Source organism: Leiobunum rupestre, chromosome 11 (assembly GCF_980474605.1).
Source record: "Leiobunum rupestre chromosome 11, qqLeiRupe1.1.hap1, whole genome shotgun sequence".
In the NCBI taxonomy this organism is placed as follows: Eukaryota; Metazoa; Arthropoda; class Arachnida; order Opiliones; family Sclerosomatidae; genus Leiobunum; species Leiobunum rupestre.
Window position 1 is genome coordinate 44558443 of NC_143394.1, and position 24329 is coordinate 44582771.

A 24329-nucleotide genomic window follows, 5' to 3' on the forward strand; every position below is an offset into this window, starting at 1 on the left:
TTTAAAGCTAGGAGCAACAAACACAACACCCCACACAAGGAGAACGCAACCCGTCAAAAGTCGTGGATTTTCTTGTTTACGTTTTTCATTGGCTAGACGCTTTAGCAAACATAAAATACATTTTCTCTCTCTCTCTCTACATCGTGTAGTTCTACAAACATTACGTAAAGTTGCTTCATATTTAAGATAAAAATTTCTATACCGCCGTCAATTCGCCGAAATAGATTTCAACTGAAAAATGTTTTCGATAAGGTAGTGCTCGCGACTACTGAAATAAATATAAAAAAGATGCTGGACCAAACTAAATTAGTATTAACAATCATAGATGGCGATAGCTGTTTCATAAAATAATGTAGTTTACGCAAGACTAAGAAATATAATTAATGAAGTTTTACTATCAGAATTAAATGAACATGAGTTATTGAAATTGGCTGAAAAACTGGAATGCATTTCCCTTATCGAAAACATTTTTCAGTTGAAATCTATTTCGGCGAATTGACGGCGGTATAGAAATTTTTATCTTATGTATGAAGCAACTTTATGTTGTTTGTAGAGCTACACGATGTAGAGAGAGAGTAATTTTATCTTATGTTTGCAACAACTTTACGTTGTGTTCGTATTCTGAGCGCGAATGAGTGAAAGTCGAATTTTGTCCGGTTTGGCGTGCCATAGAATAGCTCTCAGTAAATCTTTTGCATGAGAAGAATATGAAGTGTCACACTTATGTAATACTATTATACACTTATGGTGCTACCCATAAAAATAGAATTGAGACTAGAACCACTGCGCTATCGGGTAATCTCAAGGAAATCGGGCAAGCTAGAAGGCTTCCATGAGAGTGGAATCGCTACTAATCCACGCTGGAGTGCGCCATCTACTAAAAAAAATTGAAACTTTAATTTGTTTTAAATAGATGGCCAGGCCCCTCTTTCCCACCTTGCCTCTTTCTCACTGGGCCCCGCGATCGATAGGGGCAGCCTAGTTCCTGCCAGATCATCAAACGATAACAGATATTTATTACCGAATAACATTTATTTCGAAAAAAGCAAAAGAGAATGACTGACTACAATACCTACTTGCTTATTAGCTCTACTCTCGCCCGAAAATCAGGCTTTCCGATTTAAGTTTAAGCTGATGAAACTTAGTTTGTAGAGTAAAAGTATTCTGAAAAATTAATCATTTCTTAACAAAATTCCAAATGGAACTGGTAGTTTCGTCTAATATAAAATATAGCGATATAGTTCCGTCTAATATAAAATATAGCGATATAGTTCCGTCTTCGGTTCCGTGACATTCTTACTTTACACAAGTTCTGACTTTTCGTCTTTAAGGAGCTTTGTCAAAACTTTCATTCGAAACATTAATATATTGTTTGGGTAAGTTTTATATTGTATTTATATTACTTAATTTAGTAACACGGTTTATAATTGTTTAATGAGTTTTAAGTTTGTTTTTATTAATTAACGATTTTGCCCATCTCAAATCTAGAAGGGCACCTCTTCAATCAACATAGATTTTTAAGCACTAGCCTGTGAATGCTAAAAGAGTTACTTTTGTGGATTATATTATATTAACTATTCATTTAATGTGACTGTAAAGAAATAAAAATAAATCTAGAACTTTGCTTATCTACTTTCTTTGTCTATAAAGACTTGGTCATATTTTTCTCCCCACGATAAAAACTATTGAAAAAAAACTGTGACGTAGCACTGTCAAGTCCCTATTCTAACAAAATATTGCTCTGTCAAGGTCATAGGGTCCCCATTATCCTAATGTACCCAGGGCCTCCAATAGGTTAAAGACGGCCCTGTAGATGGCGTGCTCCCACAAAGAATACTGGCATTCCACTCTCGTGGCAGCCTTCTTACTCGTACATCTCACCACAGTCTAATCTTGCTTCTAGTCTCATTTCTATTTCTATGGTATTGCCTCGGAGAAGCTAGCACCGTTACGTCACCTAGACTCGTTTCGGTCGCGAATTAAAAAGTTAACAAGTAATACATTATACCAGGAAACTATATAGGTATACACTTGGAATGTCTAAGGAAGATTTTTACGGCCGTGATGAAGCTCGTAGAAAAGGGCGTGTCTTAAAGCGGGAAAACTCACGGGAAAAACTCTCGCGCCTCGCTACCCTCATTCGACGAAAACTCGTCATTAAGCCTAGTCATGGTTATTATATTATTAGCTTACCTGATTATCTCTTTAATAACCATACAAATACCTGAAATTAGGTATCACTACACTTCTTTCGCGAAGAACATTATAATTACTTCAAAATATTAAGTACGATAACAATTTGAGGTTTTTAAATCCATTGTTTTATAAGCCTATTCAGGGGCGTAGGAACGTTCTAGAAGTTGGAGGGGGCAAAGAGAAACTAAAATTGGTCTGGAGAATGGTTTTGAATTTTTAATAGAGTGCATGTGTACTTTTTACTACTGTGTAAATTGACGGGAAGATCGCCTTAGTTCGCCTATTTGTTACCATGACGACGCATTCTTTTCGCGTCAAACCTCGAGCCATGAATTAGAAATGTCGTAGTTAAGCCCCGCCTTTTTCTCGACGCGCTTTCGTATCACCGTTCCAATCTAACCTTAAACATTCCAAGTGTATACCTCTATAGTTTCCTGATTATACCTACTTCGGTTTCAAATAATTAGATAAAAAATAAGAAAAATTATATTTGTTTTTGTTAAAAGCAAACCAAGTCTATAAACAAATCGCGTTAGCAGTATTCGGATTCTCGGAAACCATCGCAGCAGACAAGACCATAGATAAAATAACTTCGTATATAGATACGAAACTTCATGTTGTAGTGACGCCAGAATTTTGGCCGACATCTGGTGGCGGCACCCGAATAATATTATTTGGTGAAGTTCGCACTACTCGAAGTACGTACTAGAACCTTGGTGTAGGTGTAACGCAATCCCAATTGCAAAGGCTTAAGCGAGCTATATGTATTAAAAGTAGTTTTTCTTGAACTGAGAGCAAATTTTAAAAAATAGCACTAAAGAAATAGCATTCAGTAAAGATTTCAAGTTTGTTTTAAACGCTATTTCTGGTATATTTGAAGACATTTACCTTGCAAAATACGTTTATACCCGAGGGGCTGATCACTCCGCGTAATCGGTGTACAGAGCCGTACCTTTGACTGTACTAATGGGATTACGCGTAATCTTTGAAGTCCCTGCCTTTGGCAGTGGTAATATAAGCGTAATCCGGCGTAATCAGTGTACAGATTTTCTAAGAGTGGTTAGCCCCTCGTTTATTCCCAAAACTCCGACCTCAAAGGACACCGCACACGGCCTATGGAAAAAAAACTTTCGGCCAATTTTGTTGAAATTTAAAAATGATGTACTACCGACCACGGTGAACTAATATACGTTTGGATCATTGAACAAAACTTATTTGTTTTGCCGCTAGGTACCTTCGAAAAAACCGATTTTGCCATTGAAAAACATACTGTTAAGTTTCCACGATTAGTATCATCTAAATGTTGAAAGATTTATTAGAGTCCATGGAAAATAATAATTTAAAAAAATTTTAACGGAGGAAACACATGAATGTAAAAATTGTTTTATTTCAATTTAAAAATTAATAAAAACTAACCCATTCATAGGTTGAGCTTTCGACCCGAGGGTCTTTGTCAAAACTAAGGAAACACAATTGATAACAATACATTTATATACCAAATAGGGTAGATATAGTTAGCAAAGCGACACATTAATATGGCACGTAATCAAGTACAAATATTGATTGGACTATACTAAGGTTAATGGTTAATTTCCAGTAGTGTAGTCTATATACTATTGTGCGGTGTGGTCGTTTATTCGTTTCTACCCAAGTATACTAGCTGTGGTTTATTTCACTCTATTCCCTCCGTGTAGTGACGTTCTATGGTTCAGATTTCAGAATAATAGAAGGTTCTCAATTGGCATTATTCCTATTTCCCTCAAGCGGCGGTTTTCGGAAGCTTTCATATGGAAAATTTATCGCAACCCTGTTTCTGGAAAACAGGGCTGCCATACATTTTCCATATGAATGCTTCCGAAAACCGCCGCTTGAGGGAAATAGGAATAATGCTCAATACACCATATTAGTTTCGCTAAGAAATAAAGACCAAACTAAGGTGATTGGAAATTCAACTTCGATTTACTTTTTATATCAATGTAATTTATAGTTATTCAAACCAAGTTTTCCAATTTACCAAACGTCAGTGTGGCCCGTGTGGACCCTTAAGCTCATTTTAAAGTAGTCTTAAACTCATAGGTCTTTGGAAACAAATTTATTTTTAAGGGTGCCCCTTAGGAATTTGTTGGGCCCCCTCAACTGAAAAATCCTGGCAACGGGCCTCTGAAATAGACTGTTTGCGGAACCTAATCTTGAAATCGACTGCCGCTAGGTTAAGCGTTACCATAGTAATAAAGGGAAAACAAACCTCTCATGATTCCTGCATTTGAAAAAGCAGACGACGCGTGAATAAAAAAAAAAAGTCAAAGGCTTAGGGAATATTTTATGATACAAAAAAGATTTGTTTGATAAATATATATAAAAAATAAATAAAATTTAGATTAAATGTAAGAATTATATTTTTTTGTCAAAATAAGAAGAAGTTTATTATTGGTGTATGTGGAAACTTTTTAAATAACTCTACTGGAAACACAGATGGCGCTGTAGCTCAATTCGCCAGCGGTTAAAAATTTAAACGAATTTGCTCAAAACAATTTTGAACCAAGGTCCAAAATTTGGACTACACATAATTCAAAATTAAAATTCAAAATATTTAACACAGTTTAACAAACGCACTCAAAAAATTAATTTAAATACTGAAAAATGTATCGTTCCTAGTTTTAATTAGTATCTCGATTTTAGCCAAAGCTAAAGTTTCTATTCCTTATCTATAATTTCCTCGCGTTTATTGAGCAAATGCTTCTAGAATGTGGCGCCACCTATCTCAAGCTATTTAATTAAATTTTTAAATAGCTAGAGCTTAACGGCTTTAATAGGGTTTTAAATAATTGAAAATGCAGGGTATTTAGAAGCGGAGGAGATCAATGAAAAATAAATTCAAATTAACCTTTTTTTCGGGCACCGATTAAATTAAAACTTAAATTGTGAGAAAGTTGGAGAAGGCTGCTATTTCTAGCTCGAAAAAATTGAAAAGAGTGCCGCACAGAACGCAAAATTTATCCGTAAAATTGACAAGAGAGAGATGTTCACTTTTTTACTATTTCTTTCAAATTCTTTGCCGAGACTTTGCCAAATTTATTGGTTCGATTTATTTCGAAAGAAATGGAATGGCTTAATTTCGAGGCCTGCTTTGGCAAAACCCATTCTCCGCTAAAGAAAACCATTTTGAGGGGGGGGGGGGGGGTTGTGAAAATAATAAAACTTGCCGTTCTAGGAAAACGCATTCAAAATGAGAGCGATGTTGGCTTCCTGGCCAGACACCCGGGTATTGTGGTTTCAGCATACCCAAAAATGCCAAGGGGTAAAAAAGGGATCGGTAAAATTATATCAAAAATGAATCTATTAATATTTATGATTGAATAAAAGCCACGAATTCCTTCACGTTAAATCAATACTTATTATATTATATTTATTTTTCTTATATAAATAAAAGACAGGCAGGAACAGGCTGCGGAAAAGCTTTTGTTATTTCTAAATGGACGAAAATAGTTATGCCGGAGGTGGGAATATTTTCGAAATATCGGAAATCTTTGAGAAATATCGGAAATCATTGGGAAATATCGGAAATCTTTGAGAAATATCGAAAATCTTTGAGAAATATCCGAAATCTTTGAGAAATATCGAAAATCTTTGAGAAATATCGAAAATATTTGAGAAATTTCGAAAATCTTTGAGAAATATCGGAAAAAATCTCCGGAAATCTTTGAGAAATATCGAAAGAAATATCGAAAATCTTTGAGAAATATCGGAAGAAATCTCCCGAAATCTTGGAGAAAAATCGGAAATTTGAGAAAAATTGGAAATTTGAGAAATATCGGAAATCTTTGAGAAATATCGAAAATCTTTGAGAAAAATCGAAAATCTTTAAGAAATATCAGAAGAAATCTCCGGAAATCTTTGAGAAATATCGGAAATCATTGGGAAATGTCGGAAATCTTTGAGAAATATCGGAAATCATTGGGAAATGTCGGAAATCTTTGAGAAATATCGGAAATCATTGGGAAATATCGGAAATCTTTGAGAAATATCGGAAATCATTGGGAAATGTCGGAAATCTTTGAGAAATGTCGGAAATCTTTGAGAAATATCGGAAATCATTGGGAAATATCGGAAATCTTTGAGAAAAATCGAAAATCTTTAAGAAATATCAGAAGAAATCTCCGGAAATCTTTGAGAAATATCGGAAATCATTGGGAAATGTCGGAAATCTTTGAGAAATATCGGAAATCATTGGGAAATGTCGGAAATCTTTGAGAAATATCGGAAATCATTGGGAAATATCGGAAATCTTTGAGAAATATCGGAAATCATTGGGAAATGTCGGAAATCTTTGAGAAATGTCGGAAATCTTTGAGAAATGTCGGAAATCTTTGAGAAATATCGGAAATCATTGGGAAATATCGGAAATCTTTGAGAAATATCGGAAATCATTGGGAAATATCGGAAATCTTTGAGAAATATCGGAAATCATTGGGAAATATCGGAAATCATTGGGAAATGTCGGAAATCTTTGAGAAATATCGGAAATCAATGATAAATATCGGAAATCTTTGAGAAATATCGGAAATCATTGGGAAATATCGGAAATCTTTGAGAAATATCGGAAATCATTGGGAAATATCGGAAATCTTTGAGAAATATCGAAAATCATTGGGAAATATCGGAAATCTTTGAGAAATATCGGAAGAAATCTCCGGAAATCTTTGAGAAATATCGGAAATCATTGGGAAATGTCGGAAATCTTTGAGAAATATCGGAAATCATTGGGAAATTCGGAAATCTTTGAGAAATATCGGAAATCATTGGGAAATATCGGAAATCTTTGAGAAATATCGGAAATCATTGGGAAATATCGGAAATCTTTGAGAAATATCGGAAGAAATCTCCGGAAATCTTTGAGAAATATCGGAAATCATTGGGAAATGTCGGAAATCTTTGAGAAATATCGGAAGAAATCTCCGGAAATCTTTGAGAAATATCGGAAATCATTGGGAAATGTCGGAAATCTTTGAGAAATATCGGAAATCATTGGGAAATGTCGGAAATCTTTGAGAAATATCGGAAGAAATCTCCGGAAATCTTTGAGAAATATCGGAAATCATTGGAAAATGTCGGAAATCTTTGAGAAATATCGGAAATCATTGGGAAATGTCGGAAATCTTTGAGAAATATCGGAAATCATTGGGAAATGTCGGAAATCTTTGAGAAATATCGGAAATCATTGGGAAATATCGGAAATCTTTGAGAAATATCGGAAATCATTGGGAAATATCGGAAATCTTTGAGAAATATCGGAAATCATTGGGAAATATCGGAAATCTTTGAGAAATATCGGAAATCATTGGGAAATATCGGAAATCATTGGGAAATGTCGGAAATCTTTGAGAAATATCTCAAATCATTGGGAAATATCGGAAATATTTGAGAAATATCGGAAATGATTGGGAAATATCGGAAATCTTTGAGAAATATCGGAAGAAATCTCCGGAAATCTTTGAGAAATATCGGAAATCATTGGGAAATGTCGGAAATCTTTGAGAAATATCGGAAATCATTGGGAAATGTCGGAAATCTTTGAGAAATATCGGAAATCATTGAAAAATATCGGAAATACTGAGTAAGATCGGTAGAAATCTCAGGAAATATCGGAAAATACAAAAATACAAAAATAGAATGGAAATATGAGAAAGATTTGGAAATCAGTGATCAGGGGTCCGATTCTACAACCCTCCTTAGGATTCGTAAAGATCAGAAATTGTCCTCAAAACTTGAAATTACCCTTCTACCCGAAATTTCGTATTCTACTCTTATCCTTGATAAAAATGGTCTTTAGTAGGGAGCGAAAATAATCCTTAAGATAAAGTGAGGGCAAAACCTCTCCATAGAGGTGGAAGGACCAAAAATGATCCTTATTTGGCTGAAATTGGCGCTTATTTGAAGATGGTCGCCATGATAAATATTCAAATTTTATATTTAGCGGCTATAGCGATTTTCAGATAATAAATAATTTCAAAATTATTTAATTATTGACTATTCTTTTTAAAATATTTGTTCCCGTAAATAAAGGTATAGTGTATTTAACAGAAATTAAATTTGTTACAATATCTCCTTTAAAATAATTTAACTTTAGGCCACGTGGTCAAGTTTCGTTTTTCCCCTGACAGATCATAAGTTAAGGAAAGGACTCCCCATAAGGACAATAGAAGTTTTTTAAATTTAAGCGCCTCTAGCGGTACTTACAGAATACGAATTTTCGCCAAAATATTGATTTGTCTTACGTAAAGAATCGTTATTTTTAAGAAGAGTTCTAGAATCGTACCCCTGAAAGAATACTTTTATAGTATAAAAACTTGTTGAGGTTAACGGTAATAGTTAGTGTAGGGAGCTGTTGGCTCGCGTGGCATGCAGGGCTTGCCACCACCCTCCTACGCATTAACCCGGCCACCTGAATTGAAGGCTTCAAAAGTCGCTTGATGACTTTGGCCTAAGGTGGGGCCTTGGGTATTAGCCTAGCTAATTATTATTATTATTATTATTATTATTATAGACGCTTCAATAAATCATCCTCCCAGGAAATCGCCAAGAAGTAATATTTCACTGTTTACATAGTGCTTGTTAAAATAATGGAAATTTTTCACCCTTACGGCAGCAACAAGCGTTACCTTTTAACCAGGTAGCTTTATGGACATATTAAGGCTTGGCAAAAACACGACGTTTCCATTATTTCAACAAGCATTATATAAAAATAGATTAATTAACTAATTAATAATTAGTTAATTAATCCATGATATAAACAATGTCTTGCGGGTCCTGGCTCTCGGAAATATTACTTCTTAGGAGGATGATTTATTTTAGCACCTATTTTGCCACTAACAATTTATTAAACGTTTTCAGCTATAAATTAAATCGGGAATATCAAAAACATTATCAAAGAAAATAGTTTTTCCTATGATTTGGGTACATTTGTTCGAATTTCATTCGTCCGAATGGTGGTACAAATGTCCGAATTATCATTTGTCCGAATGCCGAATGTCGTATGTCCGAAAACGTATTTCATTTGCCCGAAAAATGTATCACAACTTTTGTTGGCGATTTAGTCGTTCAATTTATGTTAACTTTACTGGCGAATTTCATTTGTCCGAATAATCGTTTGTCCGTTTATTCGAACATTAGGAATTGGTTGTTTTTTTTTTAATATTGTTAATATAAGAAAATAGTAACATTAACGTGAGCCTAACCTAACCTAAAATATCCACAACATTCAACGCAATTCCCACTTACTAACAAACAACGATATTTACAATGTAGTTTTTTATTTTTAATTCTTGCACTAAAAAAAAATCCGGACCCAAAAAAACAGCAATAAGAAATACTAATTTAGCTACAGAATTCGGACAAGTGATGCTACCGATTCGGACGAATGAAACAAACAAGTTGTCCAATTCGAACAATTGAAACATTTGTTATTTCGGCGGTTCGGACGATTGAAATTCGAAAAAATGTAAATACCTCTTTCCTACAGGGTCCACATTTCTATGGACCTTTCGTTATTCTTTGACTTTCAATGCATCCAAAAATAAGTAAGGCATTTTCGGACACTAATAATATATGCAGGGAAGCTAGCCCGCGTACGAAATCAATGTCAAAAAAAAATCAATGCTTTGGCGAAATTCTCGAAAACGGTCGAAATAAGCGATACTTCCACTCCCCCAAAAACGTCGAGGTAGAAAAATAATAGAACCTCAGGTGTATAGAAAAAGGGAAAAATACAATTTAAAGGATATTACGTTTCGAGTGGTCTCGATTCTACGGAGGTAACAAAAAGACGAGGCCAATGCAACTTCCAAACGGGTACAATTTGCGTAAAAAACGGTCTAACGTGTCGAAGTTAAATCCTTACTAGAGAGGTTAAGCGATAACCGCGTAGATATTTTAAAGATACTTTCGCGACGCTTCGACATCGCTGCCAAGTTAACTCGGCGAAACGTCTGGCGTCGAGGGGTCGGAAATTCATTAAAAAACGATTTGTGGATTTTGTATTGGATTTGTGGATTTTTGAAAAATCCAACGGTATTTGTATTTTTTGCTGGATTTGTGGATTTTTCTCTTGGATTTTGTGGATTTAGCTCTTGGATTTTGTGGATTTGCGGATTTAGCTCTTGGATTTTGTGGATATGTGGATTTTCTACTGGATTTGTGGATTTTGGAAAATACAATTGTATTTTTTAAAGATCCTTGAATTGGTATTTTTTGCTGGATTTGTGGATTTTTCTCTTGGATTTTGGGGATTTTTTGGATTTGTGAAAATCCTGGATATTTAAAAAAACCAAAATGATTTGAAGAATTTTCCGTGGATATTCGATTTTTCTGTGGATTTGTGGATTTTTCTCTTGGATTTTGTGGATTTGTAGATTTATTCTATAGATTTTGTGGATTTGTTGATTTATTCTATGGATTTTGTGGATTTGTAGATTTATTCTATGGATTTTGTGGATTTGTGGATTTATTCTATGGATTTTGTGGATTTGTGGATTTATTCTATGGATTTTGTGGATTTGTTAAAGGGAATATAACCTCAGGTATTTGGTGTGGAACACCAACGCTTGCAGCTCTGGCCGCTCATGCCTTTGGCTTTAAAAATGTTTGGCGCCACTGTACAGGGACATTTGAAAAATTGAAGGGGTCTTCCATAATGATTGCTTTGCAGGTTATATACCCTTTAACAAATACAAAATCTTTTCCGGATTTTTCGCGGATTTTGGATTTTTCTGTGGATTTTTCGTTGAGCGTACGGGATTTTTCTGAATGTCCGACCCCTCGTCTGGCGTACATTGATGAAGCTTAGAGGTACCCGTTGCGAGCGCTTAACCTCATCCGTTTCGCTCTGAACGTTACGTATTTGAAGAATAGGCTGTTTGGGGCGAGACGGAGTGGGCGAGTTAAAGAAAGGCTGTTTCAAATCTTTCCCGTTCAACTTGACCTATGGCTTCGCAGTCTAATCGAAAATCGAAAGATATCGGCCCTTTTTTGCCGAATTTTCAGCTTTTTTTTATTGTTCAAAATACTATATGCGCGGGGAAACTTATTTTTGCCCTCGTGAATAAAAAGTTGCCTTGGCCTCGTCCAAAGACTATATAAGCTAAATTTTAAAATTTTCATAGCTAAAGTTAAATTTAAAAATTTATAATAATAGAGACTAAATGTTTTTTTAATTAAAGGGGAACGGCCAAGCTTTTCCAAATATTGCCTTATTTGCATATCAAAAGATCAACAAGACGTTCAATATACTTACACCAATAACGTATATATGTATAAGGACGTTGAACAAAAGGCATCGCTTGGGCCATGATGCAATCGGTTTGAGAATAACTCCGCCCGAAAATCCGCGTGCAGCGCGCTTGAACTAGAAACGGTTTTAAACTTTAGCGCGTGCCGCACGTGGTTTTTTGGGCGGAGTTATTCTGTAACCGATTGAATCGTGGCACCAGGTGCCAATTTGATCGTTCAACATATATACGTTCTTGCTTACACCTAGGAGCAACAAACACAACACTCCACACAAGGAGAACGCAACCCGTCGAAAGTCGTGGATTTTCTTGCGTACGTTTTTCATTGGCTAGACGCTTTAGCGCCTGCTGCCGTCGGAAGGGGAAAATTCGGAAATTGTCTTCCCCCCGCCCGTAAAACGTTCAGCGTAAAGGCTCGTGACGCTCGTCCAATGAAATTCGTACACAACCCTTCGTTAGCGTGTTTAAAGGCTAGCTGCGTTCTCCTTGTGTTTGTTGCTCCTAGCTTACACCGAGGGGCTAACCACTCTTAGAAAGTCTGTACACCGATTACGCCGGATTACGCTTAGATTAGCACTGCCAAAGGCAGGGACTTCAAAGATTACGCGTAATCCTATTAGTACAGTCAAAGGTACGGCTCTGTACACCGATTACGCGGAGTGATCAGCCCCTCGGCTTACACGAACCTTACCTAGAACACACATACGTAAAAATCGAACGGAAAGCCAAACTGAAACGTAAACGCAAAATTTAATTATGTTGCGTTTCTGTTTACGTTTCCAGTTTTGACACACACTTCAAAACGTATTTTGTTTTTTTTCGGCCACCGTGGCGCCATCTCCAATGCTAAACTTCAAACCAGAATAAATGATTTGATAATGGCGTCCAAAAAACATTTAACTGTCATTAAGCCAAGGCTTAAATTCTACGTGGATCCAGTGGCTTGCCAATTTTTTTTTTTAATATTGTATCCTTATAGAGATATTTCTCTTGTATAGGGGTCTACATCACCAATGCTTTTTCGTATTGAGAAACCCGCTCAAAATGGCGACCATTACACTGCCAAAGCTAGGGAAAGCAGACGACATGAAATATCTCTATAATTAGGATTTTTTTGTCAAAAAGGCAAGGGTAGTTCCTTACTATTAGGCGATATTATAAAGTCAGATATGCTTGCTCAACTTGTTAAAATGGGATTACGAAATAGTACAGTTAAAGCCTACGGATAAATTCATAGGCTCTTTGGTGGGAAAGCTAATGGAAGCATAGTGGAAGGTAGCCTTTCCCATCAAAACAAGAAGGCCACGTTACTTTATTATATCGCCAATTCTTTTCTATTCAGAGCTTTCTTTGATTCAGCCATATTTTATCACGGAGAGCGACGGTGTACGAGACCGACTGCCTATAGAGTAGTTTCAGTTCGTAGCTTTGGCTATGGCCGCCATTTTGTGCGGGATTTTTTATCTATGGGAAAAACCATGGGTGACGTCGTGTCACGTGATACTGAAATCACTGTATTGGCTGGCTGATAACGTACAATATTTTGCGGCGCAACAAGTTGAACATCGTTCAACTCTCTTTTCCGTCGCGATTCCGTCCCAATTTTGCGTATTTTTTTGCGTTTGCGTTTCAGTTTGGTTTTCCGTTCGATTTTTACGTATGTGTGTTCTAGGCTTAGGTGTATCGCCAGCGCCAGCAGCACCTTAGTGAGCGATTTGCGAACTATCCTAACTTTTAAAATCGCGCAATTTAGGCTTAGGTCTCGACCTCGTATAACCTTGGAGTAGAGAAGTTGACAACTTCTCTACTCCAAGTTATAACCATAGACAATATTGTCTATGGAGACTATGGTATAACTGGAACGCGCGTTCAAAACAAATCTTTCGCGTCTTCACCAGCGCGCGCTTTTACGTTGTTTTTCTGTCTCACCGATTTCTCACCAGGTGTCGCAGCGGACGCGCGCTTTTCAATTTTCCGAAATTTCTTTAAAAATTAACCGCTTAATATTTTTTTATGTGGTTTTCGACATAAATTTTAGTTTTTAACGGGCTATAGGGCTATCTAAATGGTTAAAGCTTGACCGTTCCCCTTTAAAATAACAAAATTATAACATCATAATTATATTTAATTTTAAAAATGGCGAGCTTTCGAACCGAGGTTCCTTTTCAAGCCGTTGTTTCATACCTATGACGTCACAATGGGCAAATCTAAAAAATTCCGCTACTCTATACTACTTTTTGCTCACAAAAAACTAGGGATGCACCGATAGGGGTACAGCCGATAATATCGGCCGATTTTATCGGCCTAGGATAGCCGATATATCGGCCGATATTAACAAAGTTACCTATCACAATATTATGCTTTTTTTGTTTACTCTCGTAACCACCTGTTAAAAAATGATATGATCTATGGCTTTTGGAGTCTAAAAACCACTTATGATTCCTGACCGTTTTGGACGCGAATAATTATTTCCTACAACAGCGATCAAAAAGAAACACTAGATTGTTTTATTTGTTTACACTCTTAACCCCCTGTAAAAAAAAATGGTATGATCTAGCGTGAGATCATGCACCGAAGGAATCAAAGGTCGTTTTTACTTTTTAAGTTAAGAAATAGACTAAAGCCGAGTGTTGTGGAAGAACTGGCCTTTTTAAAAGTAAATGTAAGGTTGTGGCAATAAATGTTTTCCATTAATTAGTTAGTTGAGTATCGCCTTTTTTTAAAGTTTTTCCTGAAAACGTTTTTCTAATACCAGAAGTATCGGCTAATATCGGCCTCGCTTAAGCCGATATTGGCCGATACCGATATTTGAAAAATTAGCCGATATATCGGTGCATCCCTACAAAAAACTCGGGGTTAGGTAGACCTTATAGTAGTATGAAAATTACCAAAGGGAAAAGTTGCAATGAATTATTTTGAAATAATATTTAAATCGGTATTTTAATTGTCAATTTTTGTAGTATAAATAATCTAATAAAAGTTTAATTGCAAATTTGTTAACGTTTTTTCTATATTAATTTTCCGGAAAAATAAAATGCGAAAAATTTTCCGCAAATCGTAAAAATAAGAAATTGAAACATAAATTACTTTTTAAGTTTTTATCGATATAAAATGTCTACTATCAGTAAACATAATACAAAACATTAATAGTGTTACATTGTTAATCAGTTTAAACTAGTCTAGAGGTTTAGTTTTACTTTCAGATTCGAAAAAATGAGGCGAAAATGCCGCTTTATTTAAATTTGCCAACAATATTAGACTAATCACGGAATGAAAACTTTTTTTTATTTTTTTCGGAAAAATACGGAAAATTTTCCGGAAAAAAGGTCTCGGTCATTTTCCGAGCGGGAAACTTTCCAACTCCTTGATTAAACTAAATATTGTTGATTTATTAAAATTTACCGTTATTCACCAATTTACCGTTATTTACCAGTTGTTTTCACATTATTATAAAAAGGTGGTATTTTAGGACCACTGCAGAGTTTACTACATTAGGGAACTGCATGCTTTTAAATATTTCACTATTATTAGATTAAGTGAAGATACATTTTAAAATACATTTCGAAAATAATTTTATATCCGCGTAATTTGATTGATTGGGAGTGGATCATGTGGATGTAGTTAACATCTACCATAGAAATAACTAACTAAAACAATTTTGGAAATTTGGCCGCGCGCTGATTATAGAAATTCCGATTTCTATGGTATCGACTAGCGAGTGATCTGGCAACACTTGAACGTGGGCTTAATATTTCGTCGCCTGAAAGTAAAACCTACGTAACTTTAACTATACTTTTAATTAATAAAGGTACGTGGTTTTTGCTTTCAGGTGATGATTTTATGTACAGTTAATAAGAAATTCTTATTATTTTAGTACTAAAAAAAATGTAAACATAAAAATAGTACCATTTTAGTACAATAGGTATATGTTACATTTTGGTTCTATATAGTACGATCTCAAAATAATAGTACCATTTATAATATGATGCAAAATTATGGTATTTGTACCATAATTATAGTAAGTATGGCAACACTGTAGTGGACTGTGACCAAAAATAATTTTTTTGCCATTAGAACAAGGAGGCCCAAACAGAAGTATAATTATGTCTATTATTTACGAGAGCCCACTTCAGTAGAAACCTACAGGGCCCACCTGGCATCGGTCAAAGCCAATCTACGTTCAGTCCACCACTGTGCTCTAGTAATAACAAGGAAGTAACAAACTGAAAATTTCTTTGATAACAACCTTCTACGCTTAGACTAAAGCCCAGTTCACAATATACAATTAATTTGACCACTTAACTGTAACCAACTAATTGTAAGCAAGAAAATTATCTTTGTTACACCTATCTTCAAAATACATGCTGTGCGGCTACCGCGCAGGGGTAAAATACGAAGACTGTCTTTTTAATTCTCACTTTACTACATAGATGGCAGAAGTGGTTGAAATTCAAATAAATATATCAAAATTCGTCTGCTACAATTTTTCTAAACAGTAAACTTTGCATTCCGTCGGTTTCATTGGTTGTCTAAAAATTGAACATGTAGCACGAAAATGAGAGCTCCACGTTACATTTTCACGCTCCATATAGGCTTCGAGCTTAGAAACGATAGCGCCATCTACTTTAATACCTGCCAACTAAATTTGTGAAGAAATAGCAGACGACTTTTGAATGCCCATGATCGGCCCTCCTTACTTCATGGCCTGGATCCGCTCCTGCCCCTCGCTCCATGGTGGTTTCTAAAATTCTAAATGTTTGTCTCCCTGTATGTAATATACGAATTGGTATTTTACTTATGGTAAAATTCTACTGTCGAAAATCTACAGTACTACATTTGGTACGGTAGTTGACGCATGGGCCAAATAATGATTAGCGCTGTTGGACGGGTTTTTCGCATAGAGTCATGTCCTGGATTTATCATTATTTGGCCCATGGTTGACGTACAGGACCCTACTAAATAACATATACTTTACGACAGTAGATTACAATACGGTTAAAAACGGGTCCCGAAAAATGGAACATTAAAAATCCCCTTAATTTAAGAACTTTCCACTCCATAAAATTCGCATTAAAGGAACGTAGAAATAAAACACAAATCATTTCCCAATTTAATATCTGGGGGGGGGGGGGGGTAATTTCCTTCCCCGTTTGTGACATCCAATTTCGACGAAACGCAAATATCCCTGCATTCTACATTTCGACTACGAAAGAAAATTTACAAAATTGAAGGGATAAAAAAGAGAAAAACATGATTGAATGCGAATTTCTTTATCATTTTGAAAGTGCAGGGAATCATGATCACCCATTATATATATATATATAAAGAGAAATAAGCCATAATAAAAAATATCTGAGCCAAAAGGGGTGAAAGAGATAGAACGAAGAATCGTAAGGGAAATGGTTTGAATTGGACGTATAAATCTTGGCCCCAGCCCCCTCTGGCGAGCGAATAAGGACTTGCTAGAGTCAGTCCCTTTTCTTTTGAATGGGAGAATTGACGGGCGAAGGGGTCGGAGGATGGTACGGCGTCGCCAGCTGCGAACGAGGGCCTAAAAACCAGTGTGTTTGAAGCCCAGAGTCGAAATAGGCGGAATTCCTACAAAATACGTCTTTTTTTTTGAAAAATCGGACCGTTTTTTGCCCCTCACGTACGGAGCCTACTTTGGGGCATTACGAGCTTTACTCTTCGGAGATGGGAGAACAGACTGTACCCAGTTATCCCCTTCTGTCCGTTGTCCCAAGTTAGACCACTTTTACTTTCTTTCAACACTTTTTCGCGCCTGCCGAAAAGTCTAGAAATAGTGGGGGGAGGGGGGGGTTTCCCCACATACCAATGATAGCGAAGATGGTGAGAAGCGGGGAGTGCCAAAAACTTTCTTTGGCCCAGAGGAGCCGAGAAAAGAATCCTGGGATTTCCATTTTTAAACGTTTGTACTGGCCTGGAAAAATACTTTCTATTTGGGGGGGAGGCACCGTTATTTTTGGGTTGTATTGTATATTTGAAATCTCTTATCTGATAGACCTACCTTGATAAGAAACTTATTCTAAGTTACACGTATCCCGAAGCTAAAATTTTAAAAGTTAATTAGGTTACATTAATATAACGATTTATTAAAATAAAGATTTGCTTAATTTTTTTTATATATTTCATTGGGGAACACGAAAAAAAATCAAATATATTCTTAACTTCCAAAAAAAATGTGGTACCGTTTTCAATTTTTTACAGGGTGGGTTGCCACAAAATTTTCAGATTCAAATTCAATGACCATTCCCGGTTTTTAACTGAAAAAAAGTTTTATTTTAAATTTTATATTTTACTTTTACCAGAAGTTAATAAATTTAAATGGACTTATATTTTAGTGAAAACCATTTTAAGAGATTTTCCCTGAAAAAATTTTCATTTTAAATTTTATATTTTACTTTTACCAGAAGTTAATAAATTTAAATGGACTTATATTTTAGTGAAAACCATTTTAAGAGATTTTCCCTGAAAAAAGTTTTATTTTAAATTTTATATTTTACTTTTACCAGAAGTTAATAAATTTAAATGGACTTATATTTTAGTGAAAACCATTTTAAGAGATTTTCCCTGAAAAAAAGTTTTATTTTAAATTTTATATTTTACTTTTACCAGAAGTTAATAAATTTAAATGGACTTATATTTTAGTGAAAAGGTTATCGCAATGTTGAAAAAATTAGCAAAACTTTCAAGGAAATAAATGATAATCATAGAATTTGTCATAGATTTATAGTAAAATTACCTTCAAAAAGTGTCAAGATAAAAATGAATTCCCTGACTTTTCCATGACTTTTTACAAATTTTTAAAATTCCCTGACTTCTTAGGCCCACTTTTAGATTTCCTGACTTTTCCCTGATTTCCCTTTCGTGTGGCAACCCTGTTTTAACTTAATAAAATATTGAATATTAACATTTTTAATCAACCTATATAATATTGTTCTTTGGACAAATTGAAATTAACTCTGGACATCATATTCGAAATTCCGAGGGGCTAACCACTCTTAGAAAGTCTGTACACCTGATTACGCTTAGATTAGCACTGCCAAAGGCAGGGACTACAAAGATTACGCGTAATCCCATTAGTACAGTCAAAGGTACGGCTCTGTACACCGATTACGCGGAGTGATCAGCCCCTCGCGAAATTCAATAAATACTTTGATATGTATTTTAAATATTTTAATATTGAAAGTAGCTAGCTGACTTGAGCAAATGTTGGTGCCTAGCTTGACATTTCCCTTAAATTTCTATGCTTAAATACAGTTACAAGCGGATTCACGAAACTATAAAAGGCTATTTGTGGGGTTTTAAGCATTTTGCTCATTGAGTATAATACGAAAGAGGGCTGTTGGCGGGTGATACGCTTTGGTAAATCTGCCCAAATCTAAAAATAGTAGAGCCGCTCTGCCCGAGATAAATATATGATGATGACGGTTTTCCTTCGTAATAAAAGTTTTATGCAAATTTACTAAATCCACGCCACTATATATCGTCCCACCGGGGTACAGAAAATCCCTCATCCCAAAACGCGCTCCCGTTATTATATAAATTGTAAAAGATCTATCATACCAAAAATCTTCTTTTAAAAGTGGCTAACCCCGGTTATACCTGTCAATACGCTATAAGGCGGGGTGAAGGTAAAGTCAGCGAGGCGTTAGGGATAGCCCGTTCCTACCCTCTTAACGGAGCTTTTGGAAGGCGCAGCGCCAGGTTTTGGCAAAAGAGGTTTTCATTAACGATAGTGGGGGCACTTCTCAACTCTTTTCCGGGGATTTTCCCACAGATAAAACATCATTTTCTCGCGGCCACTCCAAACACCCCTTTCACGAAATACAGCGTCCAAATCTCTTACAAAAATGTTCTTTCGACATTTACTTTTAAATCGACGATCTTATAAAACTATAATAATATAGAGAGATTAAGCGTACGGAATAAAACTTGTAGGGAGAACGCGAAGATTAATTTAACAGGGGAAAGGCTCTTAAGGAATCAGCTGTACAAATTTTGTAGAATCACGGCAATCACTTTGGAAAATCAATAAAAATATTCGACCAGTTTTAAGAAATCCATGGAAGTTAGCGAAAAATAGAAATAACTGGGAATTAGCGAAAAATAGTTAGAAATCACCGGAAATTAGCCCAAAATAGTTAGAAATCACCGGAAATTTGCCAAAAAAAGTTAGAAATCACCGGAAATTTGCCAAAAAAAGTTAGAAATCACCGGAAATTTGCCAAAAATATAAATCAATGGAAATTTGCGAAAAATAGTTAAAAATCACTGGAAATTAGCAAAAAATAGAAATAACTTGAAAATAGTTAGAAATCAGTGGATATCACAGACAGAGCCGTACCTAGACCAAATGGCGCCCTGGGCAAAACATCAAAATGGCGCCCTCATAACCTTAGTTAGAAATATTTTACGAAAAACTAATGCTCAGAGAAAAATATTTATTTTAAAATAACATTTATTTTTACATACTCATACATATATTTCATTATTTTCGAGTTTTAGTGAAATATTTTCAATTTATTTTTAATAAAATTTTAAATTTTTCAATATCTTATTTAAATAAAAATCTTCAATTTTGCGCCCCTAGAATTTTTGCGCCCTGGGCCGCTGCCCCGCTCGCCCTACCCAAGGGACGGTGCTGATCACAGAAAAAGTGTGAGACCTCGTTGGAAAGCACCGAATGTATTTCGAAAATCAATAATCAATAGTTTTACGAGTGACTATCCTCTCGCGAATTTATCAAAATATTTTAACATAAATTATGCTTCAATGACTGACAAAGGACGAAATATTAGTAATACAATCAATCATTCATTTAATGAAATTTATTCCCTACGACTCTGAATGTAAGCAGTTAAGCTCCCGTAACATCGATAGTTACAAAACAATTTCTTCACCTTTTTCCTGACCCTGAGCATCTTAAGTCCTATTTCAAGCTATAATTTTTTTGGGACTGAATGTAAAATATTGGTAGTGGGGTAGCTCCGGACAACTTAGGCCAGTTTTTACCTGGGTATAAAGATATACCCAGTAACGTTGCTTATTTTATTGTGAGAAATTCAGAACAGACATTTTGCGTACAATTTAAAAACAAACCGTTTTCCAAAGGGAAATTTATGATTAATCAGAAACAAACCGAAATAGAAACACAAAAACGAGCATTCTGGTAACAATATTTTTCATGGTCCTAGCTCTCACTGTAATCATAAGTAATGTAATAATAGTAAGGATAATACTTGGTAAATTTTGTACAACATCTTTTCTACACAGTGACGGAAAAAATTACGAAATAGCGCCACCCAGTAGCGACTTAATGAACTATGTTTCCGTAATAACTTTTTTAAAGGTTTTAAAAAAATGTAAAACGATTTAAATATGAAAACTAATGCCACCCTAGAGCTTTCAAAATCTTTATAAATATTCTTAGTATTAACGCATTGGTTTAATTTGTATTTGTTTCATCAATAAGAAACACGCACAGACTACTCAATTTCTTGATTATGAATTTGCTTCAAGTAATAGACCCATAACAAAAGAGGCTTAAGTGAGACCTCTGGACGGAACATCCTGTTTGTGACGTTTTGAACCACGTGACCGCCATTGAAATATACAGGCGGAAGTAAGGAAACGGATGTTCCGTCCAAATGCTGAGTCGCCAGGTAAAAATGTTAATTTTCGCCCCCCCAACTTTCATCATGGGTCTATTGGTCAGTGCATGGCTATGAAAAATAGGCATGGACAAGACTGTCATACTTAAAGTTATTATGTAACTTCTGCTTTTATGTAAATTGTAATCTTAGGTGAACAAGCCGTAAAAAATGTATCTTGCAACAAATTATTTTTATGACTAAAAATTATAACAAAAAATGCCTATATTTTTGTTGCGACTTGAGGGGAACCGTTGGGATTTTTGTATTTTTTCAGAATTGGAAATAAAATATGACTCACGGGAAAATTTCTTTCGGTAAAGAAACACATCTTCCCCCGCGATATTTGACCTTTATAAATACTAAGCACACCTTCACATAATTTATTTAGCTCCTCGATTTCGAAAGCACAGTCAGAAACTTCGTAAAAATTTAAACAAAATTAAGAGGGTGAAGATTACAAGTAGCCCCTACCAAAATGAATTTAGTTCTGTTTGTGTTGGTCTCTATATTTTCCATCGCGATGTGTGATGTAAGTTTACGCTTTAAAACCTCTTTTCTACTTGTTTTGGTATGAAGTATCGAATTTAGTTTTATTAAATTTAATTTTCAGGTGGAAGTCATAAGCGAGTCCATAACGGGTTACCCCAGGAATCCAGACATACAGAACACTTCTTTCGCGTGTTCCGATAAACCAGGTGATGGATTTTACGCGGATGTCGAAGCCAAATGCCAGGTAAAATTATTAAAAAAATTACAATCCGCCGGTTTATTAACGGCAATAATTTAATATTCTTTAATAAATTTATTTTTATAGTCTTTCCACATGTGCCAAGGAGATAAATTTGAAAGTTTTCTGTGCCCGACTGGGACAACCTTCAGCCAGAAAGGACAGGTTTGTGATTTTTGGTACAACGTCGATTGCTCAACTACTTCAGCGTACTACAACCAGCCGGCGTCCGTCAACGTGGACAGTTTGGATACGGTGGTCGACTACCAAACCATTCACGAAGACGGTTTCGTGGTACCTCCCAAGCCCATCACCGAATCCGAATCGGTTGTTGAGGATTTCTTCGAACCAGTACCTGTAACGATCGAACCCGGAACCAACCACATCAACTTGGTACCTGTAATTCCCTTAGTGGAACCGCCAATTGAGGTACTTGAAACCGGAGTTCCAGTCATCCAACCAATTGAAGCGATCGCCAAGCCTACCGAAATACCCGTTATTCAGCCCGCAGAGGTACCTACCGTCGGAAACTACGAAGCTATGTCAATTGGAGGTCACCAGGTCCAACCAATACCAATCCCAACCATCGAAAGCAATGAGGAAGCGTCAATTGGTAGTCACGAGGTCCAACCAGTACAGATCCCAACCATCGAAACCAATGGGAACACGTTAATTGAAGGTCAAGAGGTAGAACCAGTGCAGATCCCAACCATTGAAAGCAATGGGGGCACGTCAATTGAACGTCACGAGGTCCAACCATTAGAGATTCCAACCATTCAAAGCAATGGGGATACTTCAATAGCAGATCAAGAGGTCCAACCAGTAGATATCCCGACCAATGTGGAAGCGTCAATTAAAGGCCCAGAGGTACAATTGGTAGATATGTCAACCATGGAAACTAACGGACAAACGTCAATTGATAGTCAAGAAGCCCAATCGGTACAAATGGCAACCGTCGGAACCGACCAAGTAACATCACACGAAAGTGAAGAACGCAATCCTTGCGAAGGAAAGATTCCAGAACCCATCGTGGAGGATGGATCGTTGTTGGAGGACAACGACCAAATTACCTTCCCGGAGAATGACGACACTCCATTCTTCGATCCAATCGATCACCGAGCCAGTGACATCGCCTACCCCTCATCGGATATCGACCAGGAGAAAGCGGATCACTACGTCTTCACCCTTCCACCCATCGAGTTCTTGCAGCACGCCGAAATTGACGTAGCCAAACCACTACCTTCGATGGAAGGTGTTAGGTCTTTACCGGTGGCTTACCACGGCGTCCCCCAACCTCGCGTCTCCCTATTCGGACAGGAAGTCAAGGCGACCAAGAGGACATCACGAATCTTCGACGTACCCCAACCAAAAATGAATATACCAGGAGACGAGATAATTCCGGGTGACGTTAGACTATCGGTACCAATACCGGAAGTCGAGGCGCCCCACCCAATCGTACAATCGAAGTCGCAATTATTTAGAGTGCCCCAGCCCATCGTCAGCCACGCTAAACCGTTCATCGAATACAAACCGATTCTTTACAAAATGGGTCACACTTTGCGTCTACTCAAACCGATAATTAAAGCTCTTCCTTTTCTGTACAAAGTTCCCTCCGCTGCCATTGGCAACAAGAGCGCGCTAACCCAATCCTCTCCGGTTCCTCAATGATCGTTCGTGGCGATTTGCGTAGATTTAGCTATTTTATTATTAGTTTGATGATTGTTTAGAAATCATCTGTTTTTTAAAAAAATGAATGTAATATTGTGTAAATATTTTTCTACAATTTCAATCCATATAAAGTATTTTTATAAACTGCTATTCTAGTCCTTACTTTACTTTTAAGTATTAAATACGGTAATCTATCACCTGAACTACTTCTTCAGAAAAATTAATACACAAATTAAAATAATTTTTTCTACAGAGCAAAATTAATATCATAAGTGATGTAATAGATAAAGTATGGCACTTCCTATTCTCCCGACGAAATTTTTAATGGTAGTGTTTTTGCCCGTGATATTTTTGCTTGAGGTAGGTTTATATGATTCCACATGTTAAATTGGAGACAAATAAATAAATATAAAAAAATTTTATAAATAGAATTGTTCAAACATTTACTGAAAGAGTTGATAAACGACAGGTACAGCTAATATTTAATTTTCAATAAACGTTTCCCATATAATTTGGTGAGCCCCTCTTCCCATGAATTATTTATTTTGAGAGTCGTAACTCGTGGACTCTCCCTGTTTTTAAGTCTGCCATTGACCATATAAATCATTACCTGGCCAACAACTGATAATTCAGTCTATTGGAAGTTTCAGGTAATGGTGCCCGAGAAATAGCCGTTGACAGCCGCTGAAACTTATTGAACACTGAAACGCCTTCAACAGTAAAAATGACGTTTATTTTCGCCAAATAATGATAAATTACTGAATAGGAAAGTTAAAG

The 24329-nt window shown here is 36.0% G+C and overlaps 1 protein-coding gene across 1 annotated transcript; it reads left to right on the forward strand.

The window, feature by feature from the left end:
• The first annotated feature begins 21593 nt into the window (after positions 1–21593).
• Positions 21594–23552, forward strand: LOC149922959 (uncharacterized). Its single transcript, XM_090162331.1, has 3 exons — positions 21594–21686; positions 21768–21890; positions 21972–23552. Exons 1-3 carry the CDS (start codon positions 21633–21635, stop codon positions 23550–23552), a joined length of 1758 nt encoding a protein of 585 aa, XP_090018457.1. The 5' UTR covers positions 21594–21632.
• Positions 23553–24329: the final 777 nt, after the last annotated feature.